At 43.2% G+C, this 17,758-nt stretch overlaps 1 protein-coding gene across 4 annotated transcripts in view; it reads right to left on the reverse strand.

Moving 5' to 3' along the window:
- Window positions 1-504: 504 nt before the first annotated feature.
- Window positions 505-17,758, reverse strand: part of upf1 (UPF1 RNA helicase and ATPase) — a 76,794-nt gene continuing 59,540 nt past the window's right edge. For 2 of the 4 annotated variants that reach the window (XM_072594506.1, XM_072594504.1), the window contains exons 12-24: window positions 16,531-16,695; window positions 14,956-15,070; window positions 11,055-11,198; window positions 9,594-9,807; window positions 8,754-8,871; window positions 8,242-8,398; window positions 7,899-8,041; window positions 6,997-7,171; window positions 5,843-5,924; window positions 5,309-5,470; window positions 4,570-4,790; window positions 3,738-3,857; window positions 505-3,347 (exon numbers count right to left, since the gene is read on the reverse strand). In XM_072594506.1, the coding sequence (XP_072450607.1) occupies window positions 3,741-3,857; window positions 4,570-4,790; window positions 5,309-5,470; window positions 5,843-5,924; window positions 6,997-7,171; window positions 7,899-8,041; window positions 8,242-8,398; window positions 8,754-8,871; window positions 9,594-9,807; window positions 11,055-11,198; window positions 14,956-15,070; window positions 16,531-16,695 (1,813 nt within the window). In that variant the 3' untranslated portion in view covers window positions 505-3,347; window positions 3,738-3,740. Of the gene's footprint in view, window positions 3,348-3,737; window positions 3,858-4,569; window positions 4,791-5,308; window positions 5,474-5,842; window positions 5,925-6,996; window positions 7,172-7,898; window positions 8,042-8,241; window positions 8,399-8,753; window positions 8,872-9,593; window positions 9,808-11,054; window positions 11,199-14,955; window positions 15,071-16,530; window positions 16,696-17,758 lie in introns of all 4 variants that reach the window. The other 2 variants (XM_072594505.1, XM_072594503.1) reach the window with 1 other exon arrangement.

The following is a 17,758-nucleotide window of genomic DNA, read 5'->3' on the forward strand; positions in this document are numbered from 1 at the left end:
ATCGCATACAAGGCTACAGGCCAAGTGGTGGGGAAACTGGGCTTTGAATAGCTGGACATTTGCTGTGTGGGGCAGACATGATGAGCTGAAAATCCTCCTTCCATGCTATTCAACCTCAACAAACAGAGTGCAGATGTTAGGAGTTGGGTTTACAATTTCTCTCCAAACACTTTGTGAATGGTCGGGTTGGGACTGGTTTTCTCTGAAAAACAAAATGCTGGAGCAACTCCACTGATGCTGCGAAACTGGTTGTTTCTTCAGATCTCCATGTGCAGTACATTTATTGTAATTTTTGTGTTCCTATTCTCACTTCAGGCTGGTCAGTTGGACAATATAAAAAGGACATTTTATATATTTTCAATAGCAAGTGTAACATTACCCAGTAGAGAAACTAAAACAGACAGAAGCAAGCATTCAACTGGAACAAACAGCTTTGGAACACAGGCTGGTAGGACTAAAGATGGAGCACATTGAGACATAAGAATTTAAAACTGACCCCAAGGGTTATGCAGAGCTAATTTTATTAATGGTTCATGTTACAGACAAATCGGTTTAAAATAAAACAATTTAGACAGATTGGGAAAAATACATTTCCACATAACAGATGCAGAACCAGCACCAAGATCGTCATGGATTTAAAAATCAGAATTTCCTCTTCCTGCTACACAAAGTAAAACAAAGCACAAAGCGTAAGTCAACCAGTGAAGGGGGGATGGGGGGGGAGGGGGGAGTTGAATGAAGGTGATCTCCAATGGATTATATCTTTTACAGAGGGCTCACAGCCAAAAAGGATGAACTACCATAAACAAATGCAACTATGAACTTCTAACAATTCTGCCAGGAAGCCAAAACAAAAAAAAACAAAATTTCATAAAAGGAGAAGCCCCTTCAGCCTGATCCCGTGCCCGAAAACATCTCGACCACTTGACAGGAGGGCCTACAGAGTTCACACCTGCCCCAAGTCCACAACAGCTGCCTGTCAGACCGCTGGCCACCAGTAGGATTGGCATTTGCTGAATAAAGAGACTATTGCATGGAGGAAGCACAGTTGCTCAAAAGGCATACATTACATGTACAGCCATGAGAGAGACAACAGGCTAACCCAGTGCTCCTCAGCAGCACAGCCCAAATCTTTAAATCAATCCGATTGTTACTGTAGAATTAACGAATGGGATTGACATTAGCAAAGAGAGATTGGGCAGTGAAAGAGTGAAGCTGTAAGTGGAACAAGCATGTTCCCTGTGCATCCTTTGTACCTTCAAGCAAAACAGACTCTATTTAAGGATGAAATGTTTTAGAAGTGAGTCAATAGTTGAAAGTCAGGTCCTGCAGTGACATTCATCTTGCACACAAATACTGTGCTTTTTGTTTTAGTTGAATTTCTGGACAGACACAAAGGATTTTCCAATATTCTGTAATGGGCAACACATTGAGTTGGCTGCCAGGTCTTTTAGAGAAGCTGTTTGTATTGCAGCTAGTTGGATTTGCCGTACTCTACCTGGTAGTCAGAATTTTCTCACTTCATGTGAGAATGACAGACTTCATAAACCAGACAAGATAAGATTCTCTCTGTACAACAGAAACTGCAATACATAGTATTACAGACAAAGCCCTTCTGCATTCATTCTAGATTAAAACCCCAGCTTTTATTATTTGGTGTTCAAGACTGTAGCCCTGAACTTTAACATGAATGCAGGAGACAATTGTCCAAGCTTACTGTTTGCTTCTTGATGATGGCAAGTTCTTTAAAAAACAGCTTAGGTTTTCTAAAAAAAGTTTTAGTTAGGTTAGGGGATGGGCTGGGGCCAAACAGAAACCCTGCCAGTGTCCACACAATACTAGTCTTTGCACTGACATAACTACATGCACAAACTGTTCCAAATGTACTTGTTTTAAAGAATTAAGTAATAAATGCAAATGACAAATTAATGGAACAAGTTAAGATTCATACTTAAAAAGTTTCACTCTGATTTCTGGTTAACCCATTACCAAGTGATTCCTTACGATGTTTAGACAAGAATTTAACAGTTGCCCAGACAATTCATGTATTCTTGCTTCCCTTCGTTTGATCCGAGCAGCATGCTGAGCCCAAAGCCAGCCCGTCACTGCATTGTGAAAACATTTTGTAACCCTCCTGTCACTGGATACTTCACTAACGCTCTCAACGTCAATGTAAACACTGCTTGCCCAAAGACAGAATGGTGCGGTCACTCGCCTGCCTTACTGGATTCATTGTGGGCTGGGGGTGATACTAAAGCAGGGACCAGCTACTCTGCTGCAATCCCTTTGCCGATCTCATCACTCTCTGAAAGCTAGATGCTAAAACAAACTATTTGAAAGCAGATCATCTCAAAACAGAATACAAGGGGGAAAACCATCCACAATCAGCTGATTACGCTGGGTTTAAAAACCTCTTCCTTGGACTAACCCAATGATCTGACTGATTGTTCTTGCCTGAGAACCAGTGGCCAACATCAGCTTTTCCCGTAGTTCTGTGCATTTCTAATAAATTTAAAACTTGCAAAAAGAAAACTGAGCAGAATTCTCCCACAGTCCAGTGCTGGGATCTGACAGACAGTCCACAGTTAACCCTTCACGAACCCCAACTTGGAACACGCATTAAAACCAGTTACTGCAGAAGATTTGAGAAAGCAACATGAAACAATAGCACTGGGCAGAAAGCCTGAATCTTGAGATCAACTCACGACTTTGAAGTGAATGAAGGGGTGGAGGCACAAGGCAGCTCTGTGTCAACTGGGTTTTGCCAGAAATTAATCTTTGCTTCTCGACGGTCTAACTGCTGAAATTTACAGTATAATCGCTAATTGTAGCGTCCAGAGCACAACTGAGAGATAACATTCCCTTTTATTCCCAAAACCAAGAAGGTCTCCCACGTTCTCCAGGAAACGGGTGGTCCGGATGTAGCAGGTAACTGTTAGTTTAGCACGAGCCCCTCCTCTCTCCCTTGTTTGATGAGCTGGGAGCAGGGTCTCAGCAGCTTGTGGTTTCTTTCCAAGGGCGAGTTGCGTGGTAACAGCAATAGAGTTTAGTAGATGTGTGAGACCAGGCCTGGCCTGGCTGACAAGGCGCACAAGTGCCCTCTATTTCTTCGTTCCTCCAGTCAATCTCCTCGTCTCAATCTGCTAGCAGTGGTCTTTCTCTCTCCTCCTCTCTCCTTTTTCTCTTCTCTTCCTCCCGTTTGGTTGGTTTTTCTCTCTCCTGTTGCTCTCTCACAGTTGATGCCTCGGTAGTCGCAGTGGAAACAGGTATCCATTTTTGTTTTTATTCCCCAGATTGAATTACTGTTGAACTAAGCTTGGCTCAAGCCTAGCTCTCCTCTCCTTAACCTGGATAAACAAGGGGGCATGTCAAACATCCAAAGAAAAAGACATTTAATTCCCGCTTTTACCCTTCTGAAAGTAGAAAAATTGCTGTAAAATTTAATTACAAAAAACAGGTAGAATTTACTAGATGACACCCCCTCCCCCAACCTGCTATCTTCACTACCCTCCTCTCCCTTAGCCCCTATGACTTCACCCCGCCTGTTCAGACCACCACCCTCTCCCTGTACTGCTCTGCTCCCAATCGCCCCACAACCCTCAAATCCCCAAACCCCTCACTTCTGGATCAGCCGGAGTTAGCCACAAATGAAATGTGTTTTGTGATGAATACCCCTCTGCTCTTGATGCCTGTAGCCACATTAACTAATCTGGTGAATGAGTGAGAAACTTGCTCACATTCTAGTACTGTGACAGCCCAGTCACCCCATGTTGATATGCACGTTCGCCCTGGTAAGTGGAATCCTGCGACAAGGCCACGTCAATCTGCGACTTGAACTCATCGCCCAGGTAACTATCCTGAAATTAAAGAGAATGCATTCCAAAATCCAAAAAATTGTCAAAGCAGATGATAGAATTTTCTATTTAAAATTATCAGGTTTTGTATAGCACCCTTAACAGATAAAGGGGTGGGAAAGAGAGAGGTTCTGTAAGAGCGGAGTATTATAACGGAGGAAATGGATTGTTAATCCAGAGACCCAGCTCTGGGGACCTAGTTCAATTGCCACCACAGCAGATGGTGGAATTTGAAATCAAGAATGAGCCCACTGATGACCATGAAGCCATCGCCAATTATTGGAAAAACGTATTTGGTTCACTAATGTCCTTCAGGGAAGGAAATGTGCTATCCCCAACTGGTCTGGTCTATGTGACTCCGGACCCAGAGCAATGTGGTTTATTCTTAACAACCCTCTGAGTAATAAATACTGGCCTGGCCAGTGAGGTCTACATCCCATGAATTAATGAATGAAGTGGTTTAAAAAAAGGGTTTGAGGAACAGATGGATGGAGGGAGAGGCACAGCTAGGTAACAGTACACTGGGGTGAAAGTAGTCAGACTCTATGGCAGAGGGGGACAAATCAAACCTCAACTTTGGAATGAGATTGCAGTTCTCAAAAACCTTTGTGCATGAGCAAAGCAAATAACTCCCATTAACTCAACAGCATGTGATTCTTCTTGTATAATTCCAGAAAAATGGACAGGTGCAGAACTGAGCAGTACAGCGATTTACCTGAGAGAGTTCTGGCTGAGAAAGGCCAGGCTGGCTCATTTGTGAAGGCTGGCTCATTGAGATGTAGCCCTGGGTCAGAGGCCCTTGAGAGAATGGCTGAGACACCACATCCTGACTGGCTTGGCTGTTTGGCAGATTTGACTGGCTGTTCAGCTGGTTCCCCATGCCACGGTTTCGTTGGCGAGCCCCACGGCCCACTTTTCCTTTTGCAATTCCACGACCTTGAAAAGAAAAAACTTGCTCTGAACCTGCCTGGCTATGACCCAAATGCTCCTGCACCTGAGCTTCATAAAGAAACAGCAGGATCTGTTGCTTTGCCAGCACTGCAGAACCCCACTGTACAAAATAAAGACACTGAAGGTTCAGCATTCTGAATGTAAAACCACATATAACTATGCAGTGACCTGGGACAGGGCTGACAAGTGCCACAAGTACCCAAGAAACTAACTACAGACACCAGCAGGCCAAGCAGCAAATGCTTTACGTTTCCCTTCCAAGGTGAATTAGGAAGGATAGATCATTAAAATTCATTACTTAAATGTGACAGGAAGCACTGGACACTATCAATTTATAAAATTTGAAAATTAAACTCTTCAGGAGGTCTCTAACTTCATGACAGTCACTTCTGTATAAAATATCAATACCCTTACAATCCAAGTGTTCATAATAGTTCCAGTATCCTCTGCCCTGGGACATCTCACAAGCCTACATTCAGATATCTCTCTGTCTCAGTGCTCACCTGCTGCTGGTCCATTTGCTTGTCCAAAGTACCCAGGAGGTGGCATTGGGGGCATCATCAGATTAAAGGGAATGGGAATATTCATTGCAGCAACATGACTGGGGCTGGCTCCAATCATCCCAATCTGGTCATGGGTTTGAAAGTACATGTTGGATGGACGACCTGCTGAAGAGGAAAATAGTGCAAGTATTAGGAGAAAAAAAATAGTGACTGAGGAGCCCAACTGTCATCAGGCACAACATTATACTGGAACATGGCGTAGACTGGTTTAACATGCTGGTTGTGGACAACACAGTAACCACTTTCATGTAAGGTTGGGGGGTGCATTTGAGTTTGTTGCATTAGGTATTAATTCCATCATAGCTCCTTAATAACCCACAGCAGCAAGAGAAGAATTTCAATATCTGTGGAACCAGATGACAACACAGCATCACAACTGATTTAAGAATGAAATGTAGGGCACGAGCCGATGGAACATCCTCTATTGGGTTAAACTGTTTTAAAATTTACAACGGAGATCAAACACAATCTTACCCTGGCCACTCCTGTCATATACAGAGCCTGGGATAATAGCTTCTCGAGCATCATACATAGCTGTCGTCATGAACCGGGCTCCCTAGAACACAACAATACCATACAGCTCAGTGCATCAATAAAGAACAGTTTTGAATACTGAACACCAGTCAATTAGCTGAAAGCCCAACAAAACTATTAAAAGCTGCAATGGAAACAGTGCAGTAGAATTAAGTAAAAGCATACAATGCTTAAACTAGATTATAGTAATTTTTGTAAAAACCCATCAGGCTCACTAGTATTCCCTAGGGAAAAAGAAAATCTGCTCTCTTACATAGGTTGGGTGACAGACGATTCCTTGCTAACACACTGCATCCCATGTAACAAAAGAAATTAATGCTATGCAGACAGACTAGAACACAGCCCTTTCACACAGGAGTGGAGGTTAATGTAGCAAACTCAAGCTATCATTTAGCAGACAGGGAAGAGTACGCCAGTAGTAAGTGGCCAACTTCCCACAGATTTCAGGCCAGGCATCAGAATACTTCACAAGATAATTTAGAATCACCCCTACTAAAAGGGCCGCTTGTGAAAATGGCTCGCCAATCCTCCACCTCTACCTTTCAAACTTCAAGCCAAGAAAGGAAAGTATGTTAAACCATTAAATGTATATTCTTGTTTTATTCATTTTTGGGACATGAGCGTCACTGGCTGAGCCAATTCCTGCCCAACCCTAGTTCTTCTTTAGAAAGTGGCAGGTGAGCTACCTTCTTGAACTGCTGCAGTCCATGTGCTGTAGGTAGATCGACAACGCCCTTAGAGAAATTCCAGGACTTTGACCCACTGACACTAAAGGAATGGTGATATATTTCCAAGCCAGGATGGTGAGTGGCTCGGAGGACAACTTGCACATGGTGGTGTTTCTATTGTAAACGTAGGGAGGAACCTCAGCCAAGCAAGCTGTACTGAAATAAATTAATTACTTTTCACTGTCACATATATTTGCAAAATGTGGGGGTACCCAGAACATTCCTGACCTGCATACAACAATCAAGCTAACTTTGGCTTCAATTACAGTTTCATCAACAGGGAACCAGATAACTTACTATAAATCTATTCTGATCAATCAGCAAGTTGGAATCAGCAGTTAAACACAGGCTGGATAGTTTGCTCACCGGATTGATGGTGTTGACAAGTTTCCGTGGTTTGCTGAATTGCATTAGACTCTCGCGGAGATTATTCAGTGGTCCCTCCACCAGCACTTTCTGTTCTTTGTAATAATTCAGCAGGTGATTCCACAGTGGCTGTTTGGATAAAGCCTTTGGATTTCCCACAATAATCACACCATATCTGCAAAGCAAAATTGATACATCAACTTCCAGCTTGAATCAAAAAGGAATGTCCAATGACCCAACAGCCCAATTCAACAAATTCAAGCCAAATCATTCAAGCCTAACCATCCAATACTGTCCAGCAGACATGGGTGTGAAAATGTAGGAGACAAAAGTAGTCATACAAGGAACAGCAGCTTCAGTATACTTCCCCAAACGTGAATCTTAAAATTTTGAACTCCAGTTATTTGTACTAATTAGTTCAAGTTGCACCACCCACAGAACATAATTATACGTGCAAAAAATCAAATCACATTTTCTAAACAGAGCAGAAGAGGCAGCTTGTTGGTGATTATGCAGGGGTTTGATTGATGGTAAAGAACAAAAAGGATAAGGAGCAGGGCAAAGAAACACAGATATACAAAGTGATAAGCATCTTGACCTTTACAAATTATAGAACTGGCATAAATACTGTGCAGTGAAGCAAATTAGGAATAGTACCACCAATAATAGTGAACATTTACAATTTGAAACCATGCTACAAGCCACAGTCGTGCACAAACCTTACTCTCAAATAGTCATCTCAGAAGAGATTCACTCAGGATCAAGGACTAATATGCACCACCAGGGACTTGAGATACAGTAGGATAGCATTTTGGACCTGATCTTGCACCATCCTCCAATCTAACTCTTCACTTTGACTGTACCACCTCCCTCCCTTACTCTTTTGTATCCCTCCTGCTCACCTCGCTCTTGTGAGGGCCACATTCAATCGCCGGGGGTCATTGAGAAATCCAATGCCTTGATGCTCATTGGCTCGGACACAGGATAGGATGATGAAGTCCTTCTCTCGGCCTTGGAACGCATCAACACTGGCAATTTCCACCTCCTGAATCATGAGCACAAACAAGAACTTTACATCATCCAACCATCTAATTGTCACACATTAGTCAATCTTCATTAGAAAACAGCAAAATACAACAACTATACTGCTGTAATTATTGTTACAGTCTCAGAAAAGCACAACCAGAGAAAACAACAAAGTCTTGACAGTTCACTTAGAAAGCATCAAGATATTTATAATGCTACCTGATAGAGTTTGGTGTGAAGGGAACCACTGAACTGCATGTACTGCACCAGGTAGGATCGCTGCCCCTCATATGGTGTGATGATACCGATTTGATCTGGCTTGGCACCTGCCTTCAGCAGTTTGGTGGTGATCTTCTCTACATTGGCTGCCTCAGTCCTGAAATTGGAGTAAGGTTCAATTTCACTTCAACAAACATTGTTAAAATCTGGTGATTTTAACAAACTGCTTTCCACAATAATCTCACCCAACTTTAGGTTAAAACAATCTTACTACACACAAAATTGGCTGCTGCACTTTTGACAGTGATTCACAGATCATGAAGTGAGATATTGAGAATGAGTACGATCTGAAATATAAAGGATCCCTTACACCTCTCCCAAAAAGCCAAGGAATGACAACTTGCTTCATGATTGGAGAATTATCATGAACAAGGTTTGATTAAAAATATACATTATGTTTCTAAGTTGCTTCAGAGCTCGATAGGATAAGGATCTGTTAACCACGTACATACCTATTGAGGTAGGAGGTCCCCGAGCTAGCAATTTCCTCCTGGCCCTGGGTTACATAGAAGAACATTGGCTTGTCTGGCTGTGGCCACTGGAAGTCAAAGCCTTTCTTAATGCGATCCGCTGCGAAATCAAAAAAACCATAAGAATAATGCTAGGTTCATCCACTTGCCTCATCCATACACTCACCCAGCAAGCCGCTTGCACTGAGGATTGTTCCTCCAATCTTCTGTTAAATCTCCCATTGCAGCACTAAGGCATTTAAGCACCCCCCCAAGTAAAATTATTTGCAATCCAGTTAGGGACCGGGATCAAATTGCAGAATTACTAACTATATTGTTGATGAAGAACAAAATGTTTTTGGAGCTTCAATCTAATTCACTAATGTAGAAAGATATGGTTGGGTTTACTTAGAAATAAAAATGATGTCAAATACTACATTCTGAGGATGTGCGGTGTCTACTTTTAGGTGATTTATTTTGTTTTGCGAAATAGGACTTCTGCTCTCAGCAGTTTCTCTACCACCAGTCACAATGACATTGGAATGGCATACTGAACCAACATTCCAGCAAGTGGGGAAAGAAAGCAGATAATTACAACGAGGGATGGGGATCCCCACAAAGAGTCATACTCATAGGGACCCCAAAATCAAATTCCCAAAAAACATCAGCCTATTTAATATGACTGTAGGAAACATTGGCTGGTGCACAAGAGAAGCAACAGAATCTTAACAAATCTTAGGTACACAGAAACTTAATTGCCTCAAGCACATAGGTTTAGAGCCCGGTTTACAGAAGAGGAATTAAGTAGAAATTTGAAAATTATCCCACTTCTAATGTACGTACCTGCTGTGACACCATTTTGCAGTGAGCCCTCATAGAAGATGTTGGATGGAAAGGCACTGAGAGCTGGATGCATCCGGTATTGAACCTGCAGACGAATTGGTCTGATCCCCAGAACAACCAGACGCTCAAAAAGCGACTGAGACAGACCAGCTTTCGCAGCTTTCTTACACATAACCACTGGACCAAGCTGGCAATGGTCACCCACCAAGATCAGCTGTAAGAGAAAGACAGTACACAGCTTCAGTTCACTGTGATAATCAAACAGCTGCTAGCCTCGTTCTCATGTCGCAATCAAAAGGAAAACTTTAAAATAACGCTGAGTACAAACCATGAAGTTAGCTCCTCTCTCATACAAATGGGATGAAACCCTCTCTCTCCTCCTTCACTGTTGGGTTCTCAATGAACATCACGTGGCATTGTCAAAATGTACAACCAACAAGTCCATCCCATTTTGTTTTAAACAGCTTTAACCAGATTAACCCCAATCCAGTTTATATAGCAAATTGCAATGGATAATTCCACACATCTTTTTAGGAATCACAATTTCCTGCCTTCAAGGACTTTAGTAAACCAGATGAGATTTTGACAATCGGCAATGGGCTCACGGTCATCATTCCAAATACAGAGGAACATCAATTATCCGAATACCAATTATCCAAAAATTGGCTTATCGAAAGGAGACCTCAAGGTCCCGATAGAAACATTTTCCCTGTAGTTCTACACAGGAGTATATCCTAAACCCCATACCTAGATAATCTCTCCAACATTGTCCTGTACAGGGCAAAGGTGGAATCTGTTAAAAAGTTGCGTGTGTGGGGCTGTGGCTGTGTGTATGTGCCATTTGGAGACTTACCCCACAAAGGCAGCAACAGTCTTGTTGTTTGTGTCCAGTCCAGCTGCCCCGGAGAGGGGGCGGGAGTGGACGGGGTTGGGGGGGCAGTTGGGGAGGGGGCAGTGTTGGACAGGGTTGGGGGTGGGGCAGAGTGTTGCACAGGGTAGGGAGTGGTGGGGAACGGTGTTGAGGGTGGGGGCTCACACGCTGTGTGGTGCTGCAGTCTCCTGAATGGGGAGCAGACTTTAAAAACTCTGAGCCCCAGAGGAAAGGCATTTAATTGATTAACCGAATAGTTGATTATCCAAACGAAAAAGTGGCCTCCCATCACGTTCGGATAATCGAGGTTCCCCTGTATTTAGTGATTTCAAATTGCATCATTTGCCATGGTAGGATTTGAACCGTGGCCCAGGGAACATTACCAGGGTCTCTGGATTAATAGTCCAGCAACAATACCACGAGGCTATCATGTCCCTGAGCCAACTGTCAATTAATCAGAATTTCAGGTAACTGTACATTAGATCCCCAAAATAAAAACAGCCCTTGTCTTCAGAATATAAAGCCCAGTACATCATTTGCAACAGCCTTAGCCCCAGCACCTGGAATGTGTGCAGCTGCATTTGACATACCTGCTTTGCTCCCAGCACTACAGGGACCATACATTCAGGCTCTGTGGCCTGTGTGCTCTCGTCAATGAGAATGGAACGGAACTGCATCTTAGCCAGGCGTGGGTCACCAGCTCCAACGCAGGTACAGCAAATAACATCTGCATTCTGAAAAAGACAGACAAGAACTCAGTCAAAACTCAAAAAGAAACCTTTCAGATATAACTACAGCAATATTCAACCTCATCAAAAATACCTCAGTCCAGCATATCCCTCACCCTCCCATTACCAAAGATGGAGAACCAACCCTGATTCAAAAGGAAGGAGAGTATGCCAGCAAAAGTACTAGATATGCCTAAACAGAAAGCAACAATCTGATGAAGCTACCATGGACTACCTGGGTGGCAAACAGCAGAAGAGCAAGTGATTGACAGAGCCAAGTGATCCCACAATCAACACATCATTTCAAATATTTGCAGACCTCCAACATGGACAACTAAAGTAACAGAAGGTGGAGCTTCCAAAATAATCTCCACCCTCAGCAATGGGGAGTACAGCACATCAGTGCAATAGGCAGGACTAAAGCATTTGTTTCAGTCTTCAGCCACAGCGTTGAATGAATGATTAATTGCCGCCTCCTCCCATGGGATCCACAATATCACAGAAGCTAATCTTCGACCAAATCGATTCATTTCAGTTAATACTGAGAAATATCCAAAGGAACCAGATACTATGGAGCCGATGGGCTCTGATAACATTCTGGCAATAGTACTCAAGATTAGTACTCGATGGGCCGAATGGCCTTACTTCCACTCCTATGTCTTATGGTGCTCTAGAACCAACTGTGTACCCAGCCAAGTTACAACACTGGCATCTAACCAGCAATGTGCAAAATTGCCCCAAGGTTGTCAAGTCTACACAAATAAAAAGACAAATCCAACCTGGTCACCAGCTATCGTGATGAAAATTGTCACTAATACTATCAATCATGAATAATCTATTCAGTGCTACTCCATTGGGTTCCACCAGTTCACTCAGCACTCATCACAGATTTGGTCCAAATACAGGCAGCGCTGAATTTCACAGCGGAGGTGATAGGGATTGCTCCAAACAGCAAGGCAGCATTTGAACACAAGTGGCATCAAGGTGCATGCAGCAAAATTCAAATCAATGGGAATTAGAGGAAATTTCTCTGCTTGAAGTCATAGCTAGCATTAAGGAAGATGGTTATGTTGATTGGAAGTCAGTCATCTCAACTCCAGGACATTGCTGCTGGAGTTCCTCAGGGGAGTGTCCTTGATCCAACCATCTTCAACTGCCCTATCATGACCTTCCTCCATTATAAGATCAGAAGTGAGGATGCTGTGCAGTCCATGTCCAAATGCAACAAGATCCAAGCTGACAAGTGGCAAGTAGCATGCATGCCATACAAGTAATAGGCAATGATCATCTCCAACAAGACAGAATCTAATCATTGTCCCATGACACTCAATGGTTTTACTAGCACTAATCCCCCACTGTGTGAGAATCCAAGGAAAGTGATGGGACCAGATGGAGTACCAGACTGTGCACTCATAGTATGCGCAAGTCAACTGGCAGAGGTCTTCTCGGATATATCTTCAACCTCTCCCTGCAGCATGCCACTCACTGTCCCTGCCTGTTTCAAGAGAGTCAACATCATCCCTGTGCCTAGGAAGGCTCATGCAGCATGGTCTCAATGACTACCACCCAGTGGCCCTAACTTCGGTGGTCATGAAGTGCATGAAATACTTTGAAAGGCTGGTCATGGCATTAATCAACTCCAGCCTCCCCACTACTCATGACCCACTCCAATGTGCCTATCGGACTAACAGATCCATGTCAGATGCCATATCATTTGCCCTTCACTCCTCCCTAGAATATCTTGACACCAAGAACAGCTATGTAAGAATCCTACTCATTGACTACAGTCCAGCCTTCAACAATTATCCCCTCGGACTAAGCCCCAATCTCTGTAACTGCAGTGAAGATTAGGGATAATACTTCATCCTTACCAACACAACACTGGAGCTCCCAGGGGTGCATATTCAGCCCCCTACTGTACTCACCATATACCCATGATTGCGTCGCCAAATACAAGACTAATGCCATTCACAAATTCACCGATGACACCGTCATAGTTGGTTGAATCAGGAGGTGGAAGACCTGGTAAAATGGTACACCAAGAACAACCTAGTTCTCAATACCAGCAAAACCAAGGAACTCATTATAGACTTTTGGCAGGATGTTACTCATGCCCCCCCCCACACATTAACAGCACAGAGGTGGAATGAGTGGAGAGTATCAAGCTCCTGTGAGTGGTCATCCACAACAAGCTTTCTTGGACTGGTGGATGCACTGGTTACAAAGGCCGAACAACATCTCTTCTTCCTCAGGCAACTGAGGACATTTGGCATGACGGTGAATACTCTTGCCAACTTTAATAGGTGCGCCATCGAGAGCATTCTGTCTGGATGTATCACTACCTGGTATGGCAACTGTACCATTCAAGATTGGAGACAGTTACAGAGAGTGGTGAACTCTGCCCGGACAATCACAAAGGCCAACCTCCCATCTATAGAATCCATTTACCAGGCCCGCTGTCAAGGAAAGGCCACCAGCATTCTCAAAGATCCATCCCACCCTGGCAACGTTTTTCTACAACCTCTACCATATGGGAGAAAATACATAAGCCTGAACCCACGCACCAGCCGTTTTCCGCAACAGTTACTACCCTACTGTTAGAATACCAAATGGACTCTCAAACTCTTAACATTCACCTGTACCAGTGTTTTTGTTTTTGCCACTGTCTACCTATTATTTACTATCTATGCTACTTAACTCTGATCTGCCTGTATTGCTCGCAACACAGCTTTTGCTGTGCCTCGGTACACGTGACAATAAATTCAATTGAATATCATTGTGGAGATTACCATTATTCAGAAGCCAAACAGAACCAGCTCTTAAATACTCTAGCGACAAGGATAGATCAGACTGAAGCTGGGAATATTAAGCTAGATAACTCCTGATTCAAAGCCTATCCACCATCTGCTGGGCACAAGTCAGGAATGTGGTAGAATACTCTCCACTTGCCTGGATCAGGGTGGCCCCAGCAATACTTGAAAATCTCAACAGCACCCAGGACAAACAGCCTGCTTGACCGGTAACCCACATACCACCTTCAACATTCACTCCTTTCACAATCTGCCATGCTGCCTTGAGTGCCATCCAAACTTGTAACCTTAACCCTGAAGCACATATGAAAGTCACCCCCCTGCAAGACGCCTCCAAGTCACTCAGGGACATGTGGCTAAGACTGCATTGCCATCTATGTGAATTCATGCACTGGCCGAACTATATAGCAATGAACAAATGTAACATACCTTTCTACTGCCGTTACTGATGGCCCTCAACAAAGCTGGTAATTACAACACAACTAGAACCAGTCTCTCACACTCATCCTTGTCCTCTGCTGGGAGCAGCTTGGAAATATTCCTTCACTGTCACTGGGTCAAGATTCTGGAACTGGAAACCTAACAGCAGTGTGGGACCGCCTACAGCCAAAGGGCTGCAGCTATTCAAAAAGGCAGTGCATTACCACTTCCCCCAAGGGAAATTTGGAATGGATTCAAAAATGCTGCTGACTCCCACAGCCTTGAATATTTCTCCAATCCATTTGAGGACAGAGACCCTCTCTTCCAAACACAAAGCAGCTTTTCCTGGTCCAACACTTGAAACTCTACTTCTCAGCCACTCTTCCTGGGACGACAGATGGTTGACAAAACCCTCCTCTAAGCCTCGGCACTGCCAATAGAAGCTTTATGTTGAAACCCAGCACTTACACTCTGGGAGTTATGTAGCACATGATTTACAAAATGGGAAATCAGGACTGTGACAGATTTCTTACCATCAGCAGTTCCCGCTCAGCTGTCCTTTTGAGTGCACGGTAGCGCTTCTCATCTGCAGATGACAACTCGCCAGTCTCATCCTTTAACTGCTGCAATTTTTGCAATTCAGGCATACTGTCAAGCAGAGCAAAGATGTTATAAAACATAAATTCTAGTTATCAAAGATACATAAATCAGGGAAATCTGGCCAAGACTCCTTACTGTATTGTCGTCTACTTGAATTCATGCATTGGCCACACTATATAGCAATGAACAAATGTAACATATCTTGCTACTGTAGTTACTGATGGCCCTCAACAAAGCTGGTAATTACAACACAGCTAGAACTAGTCTCACTGATCCTTGTCTTCTGCTGGGAGCAGCTTCCAAAATATGTGGATTAAGATCACCCGGATGAGGCAAAACCCATACTGAGGAACAGCCTGGTATTCTAAGAGAGAGCTGCTCTTTTAGCCTGCATTCCGTGTGAAACATAAAATAATTACTGAGTTTAGAGAGCAAGAGGCTAAGGCAAAAGACCAGGAATGACTGTTCAAATTCAGAATTAAGCAAGTGTTAAAAATTAGACAAAGCTGTCATTCCTGATTACTATCCATACATTTTGGATGAGCTATGATGCTTTATATGGTTAAGTACACCAGGCTAAATGAATGGCTTCAGTGCCTGTGTGGAGTTGTGTCCTTCACAGATACCAGGTAGAGAGAGTTCAACACTGCAGAATGTAGTCATAAATCAACCAATTACAACTCTGTTAGTTACAAGCTATTCCAGGCTTCTGTATGATCTCTGACTTAGAGACTGCTATCATAGGCTTGGATTTTATGCAGGTTCTTACATTTTCATTATGACAGACAAGTCCACTGCTAAGTGCTAAAATAATTAACATATAACCCACACACGTTATTAATTGGTGAAATAATGTAATTAGGGCCAATCCATCACAAACAGAACTTGATCTACAATATGAACATAGAATCACCACAGTACGGAAGCAGGCCACTCTGCCAGAGTCCACACCAACACCCCAACCAGACTTTTCGCCTACCTAATTCCCATGAATAGTCAACCTAGCTTGAACAATTTAGCAAGGCCAATCCATCTAACCTGCACAGCTTTGAACTGTGGGAGGAAATGGCAGCACCCGAAGGAAATCCATGCAGACTCTGGGAGAATGGCATCTTTCTATGGGATTTGCACAGAGTCTGGAATCAAAGTTGGGTCCCTGGTACTGTGAGGCAGCAGTGTTAACCACTGAGCCACCCTGCCACCCTAAATGAGTGGCAGACTCGACAGGCCAGAGTAAAGCAATTGCGGAATGCTGTATATAAGAGAAGCTCTCCATAGCCCTCAGCAACACAGACCACCAAAAAAAATTAACTGATGTTTAATGTGGTACTTTTGAAGCACTCCGGGAAATAGAGGTCATGAAAGATCGAATCCTGAAACAATTAATTATTGCCTGCTTACAGCACCCTCACGCAAGACCACATTTTAGTTCAAAGGTAACATAGGATTTATCTATAGATGCTAGCTTTTGGGCTGAGAAGGGCTACCAACAAATAGTTGCTTCTTACCTATCCATGTTACGGATTTGATTATGCAGAGCCAGGAAAGAGACTGGTGAATCAATAGCCTCACGACTCTTGGCACAGAGACGCACCACCTTCAGACCTGTATGATGAATCTTCTCAGTCAACTGGTCCACGGCAATGTTACTCGGAGCGCATACCAGGACAGGGCTAGAATTAAAAAAGAAAGCACATTAGAACCCCACAAAAGAGCAATAATTCATTTTAAATGTATTTTGAACTTCAGCCTAGAATGACTTCATACAATGAAGATATCACACACAGACAGATATAATGCAGGAACACAACAAATTCTATAAACAACTTCTTCGTTTCAAGAAGATCAGCTCCTGTTTAACCAAGGTGAACCCAGCCCAAGAAATCTCTAAACATATGAGAAAGTCACTTAGTCAACTGAACAAACCAAGTTTGTAATATATATCAATTAAAATTCTTATATCACCCAAGCACATTGAGAGTTATCCTTTAATGTTGTGACGCTGGCAGGATGTTACAAAACCACTGATAGTAGGAAAATACGCACATGAACTCAGGATGTTAATCTTCACACAGAGGTTTATGATCAGAAGCAGGAACTGGTTTAAGTATGGAGATATGAATACAGGACATTAACCACGTTGGAAAATGAGTCAACTCAATTTACACTCTTACACAACCCTAACATTCACTGCTCCATGACTTTCAGCTGCTGAGTGGCCAACCTTTGGAATTTCCTCATTATATCACCACCTCTTTTTATGACGCTTCTTCAAACCTCTCTCTTTGACCAAGGTTTTGGTCACTTGTCTGACTATTTCATTGTGTGGTTGAGTATCAATAAATTATGGGATTCTTCAGTGAGAGGATTAACATTGGCCCACATAAAGTGAGTGTCAGGTGGCTGTGTTACTTGCCTACTAGGGACATTAGGGAGGTCTGCTCAGGGCTGGGAGGAACCAACTGTCCTGGAGCATGCAGATATGAATAACACAGGCAAGAAAGGTGAGGTGATGCTGAATAGCCAGTATAAAGAGCTGGTGTTAAATTATACAGAACCTCACAGGTCAAAACCTATGGATTATTATTGGAGTCATGTGCAAATGGCATAGGGTACATAGGAGAGATTAATGCATGGTTCAAAGAATGGCATGGGAGAAGTGGATTTCACTTTGAGGCTTTAGCAGCAGTTCAGCACAGTGTGGAATGTGAAACAATGGGATAATACCCACCTGGA

Source organism: Chiloscyllium punctatum, chromosome 24, assembly GCF_047496795.1.
Source record: "Chiloscyllium punctatum isolate Juve2018m chromosome 24, sChiPun1.3, whole genome shotgun sequence".
NCBI lineage: Eukaryota > Metazoa > Chordata > Chondrichthyes > Orectolobiformes > Hemiscylliidae > Chiloscyllium > Chiloscyllium punctatum.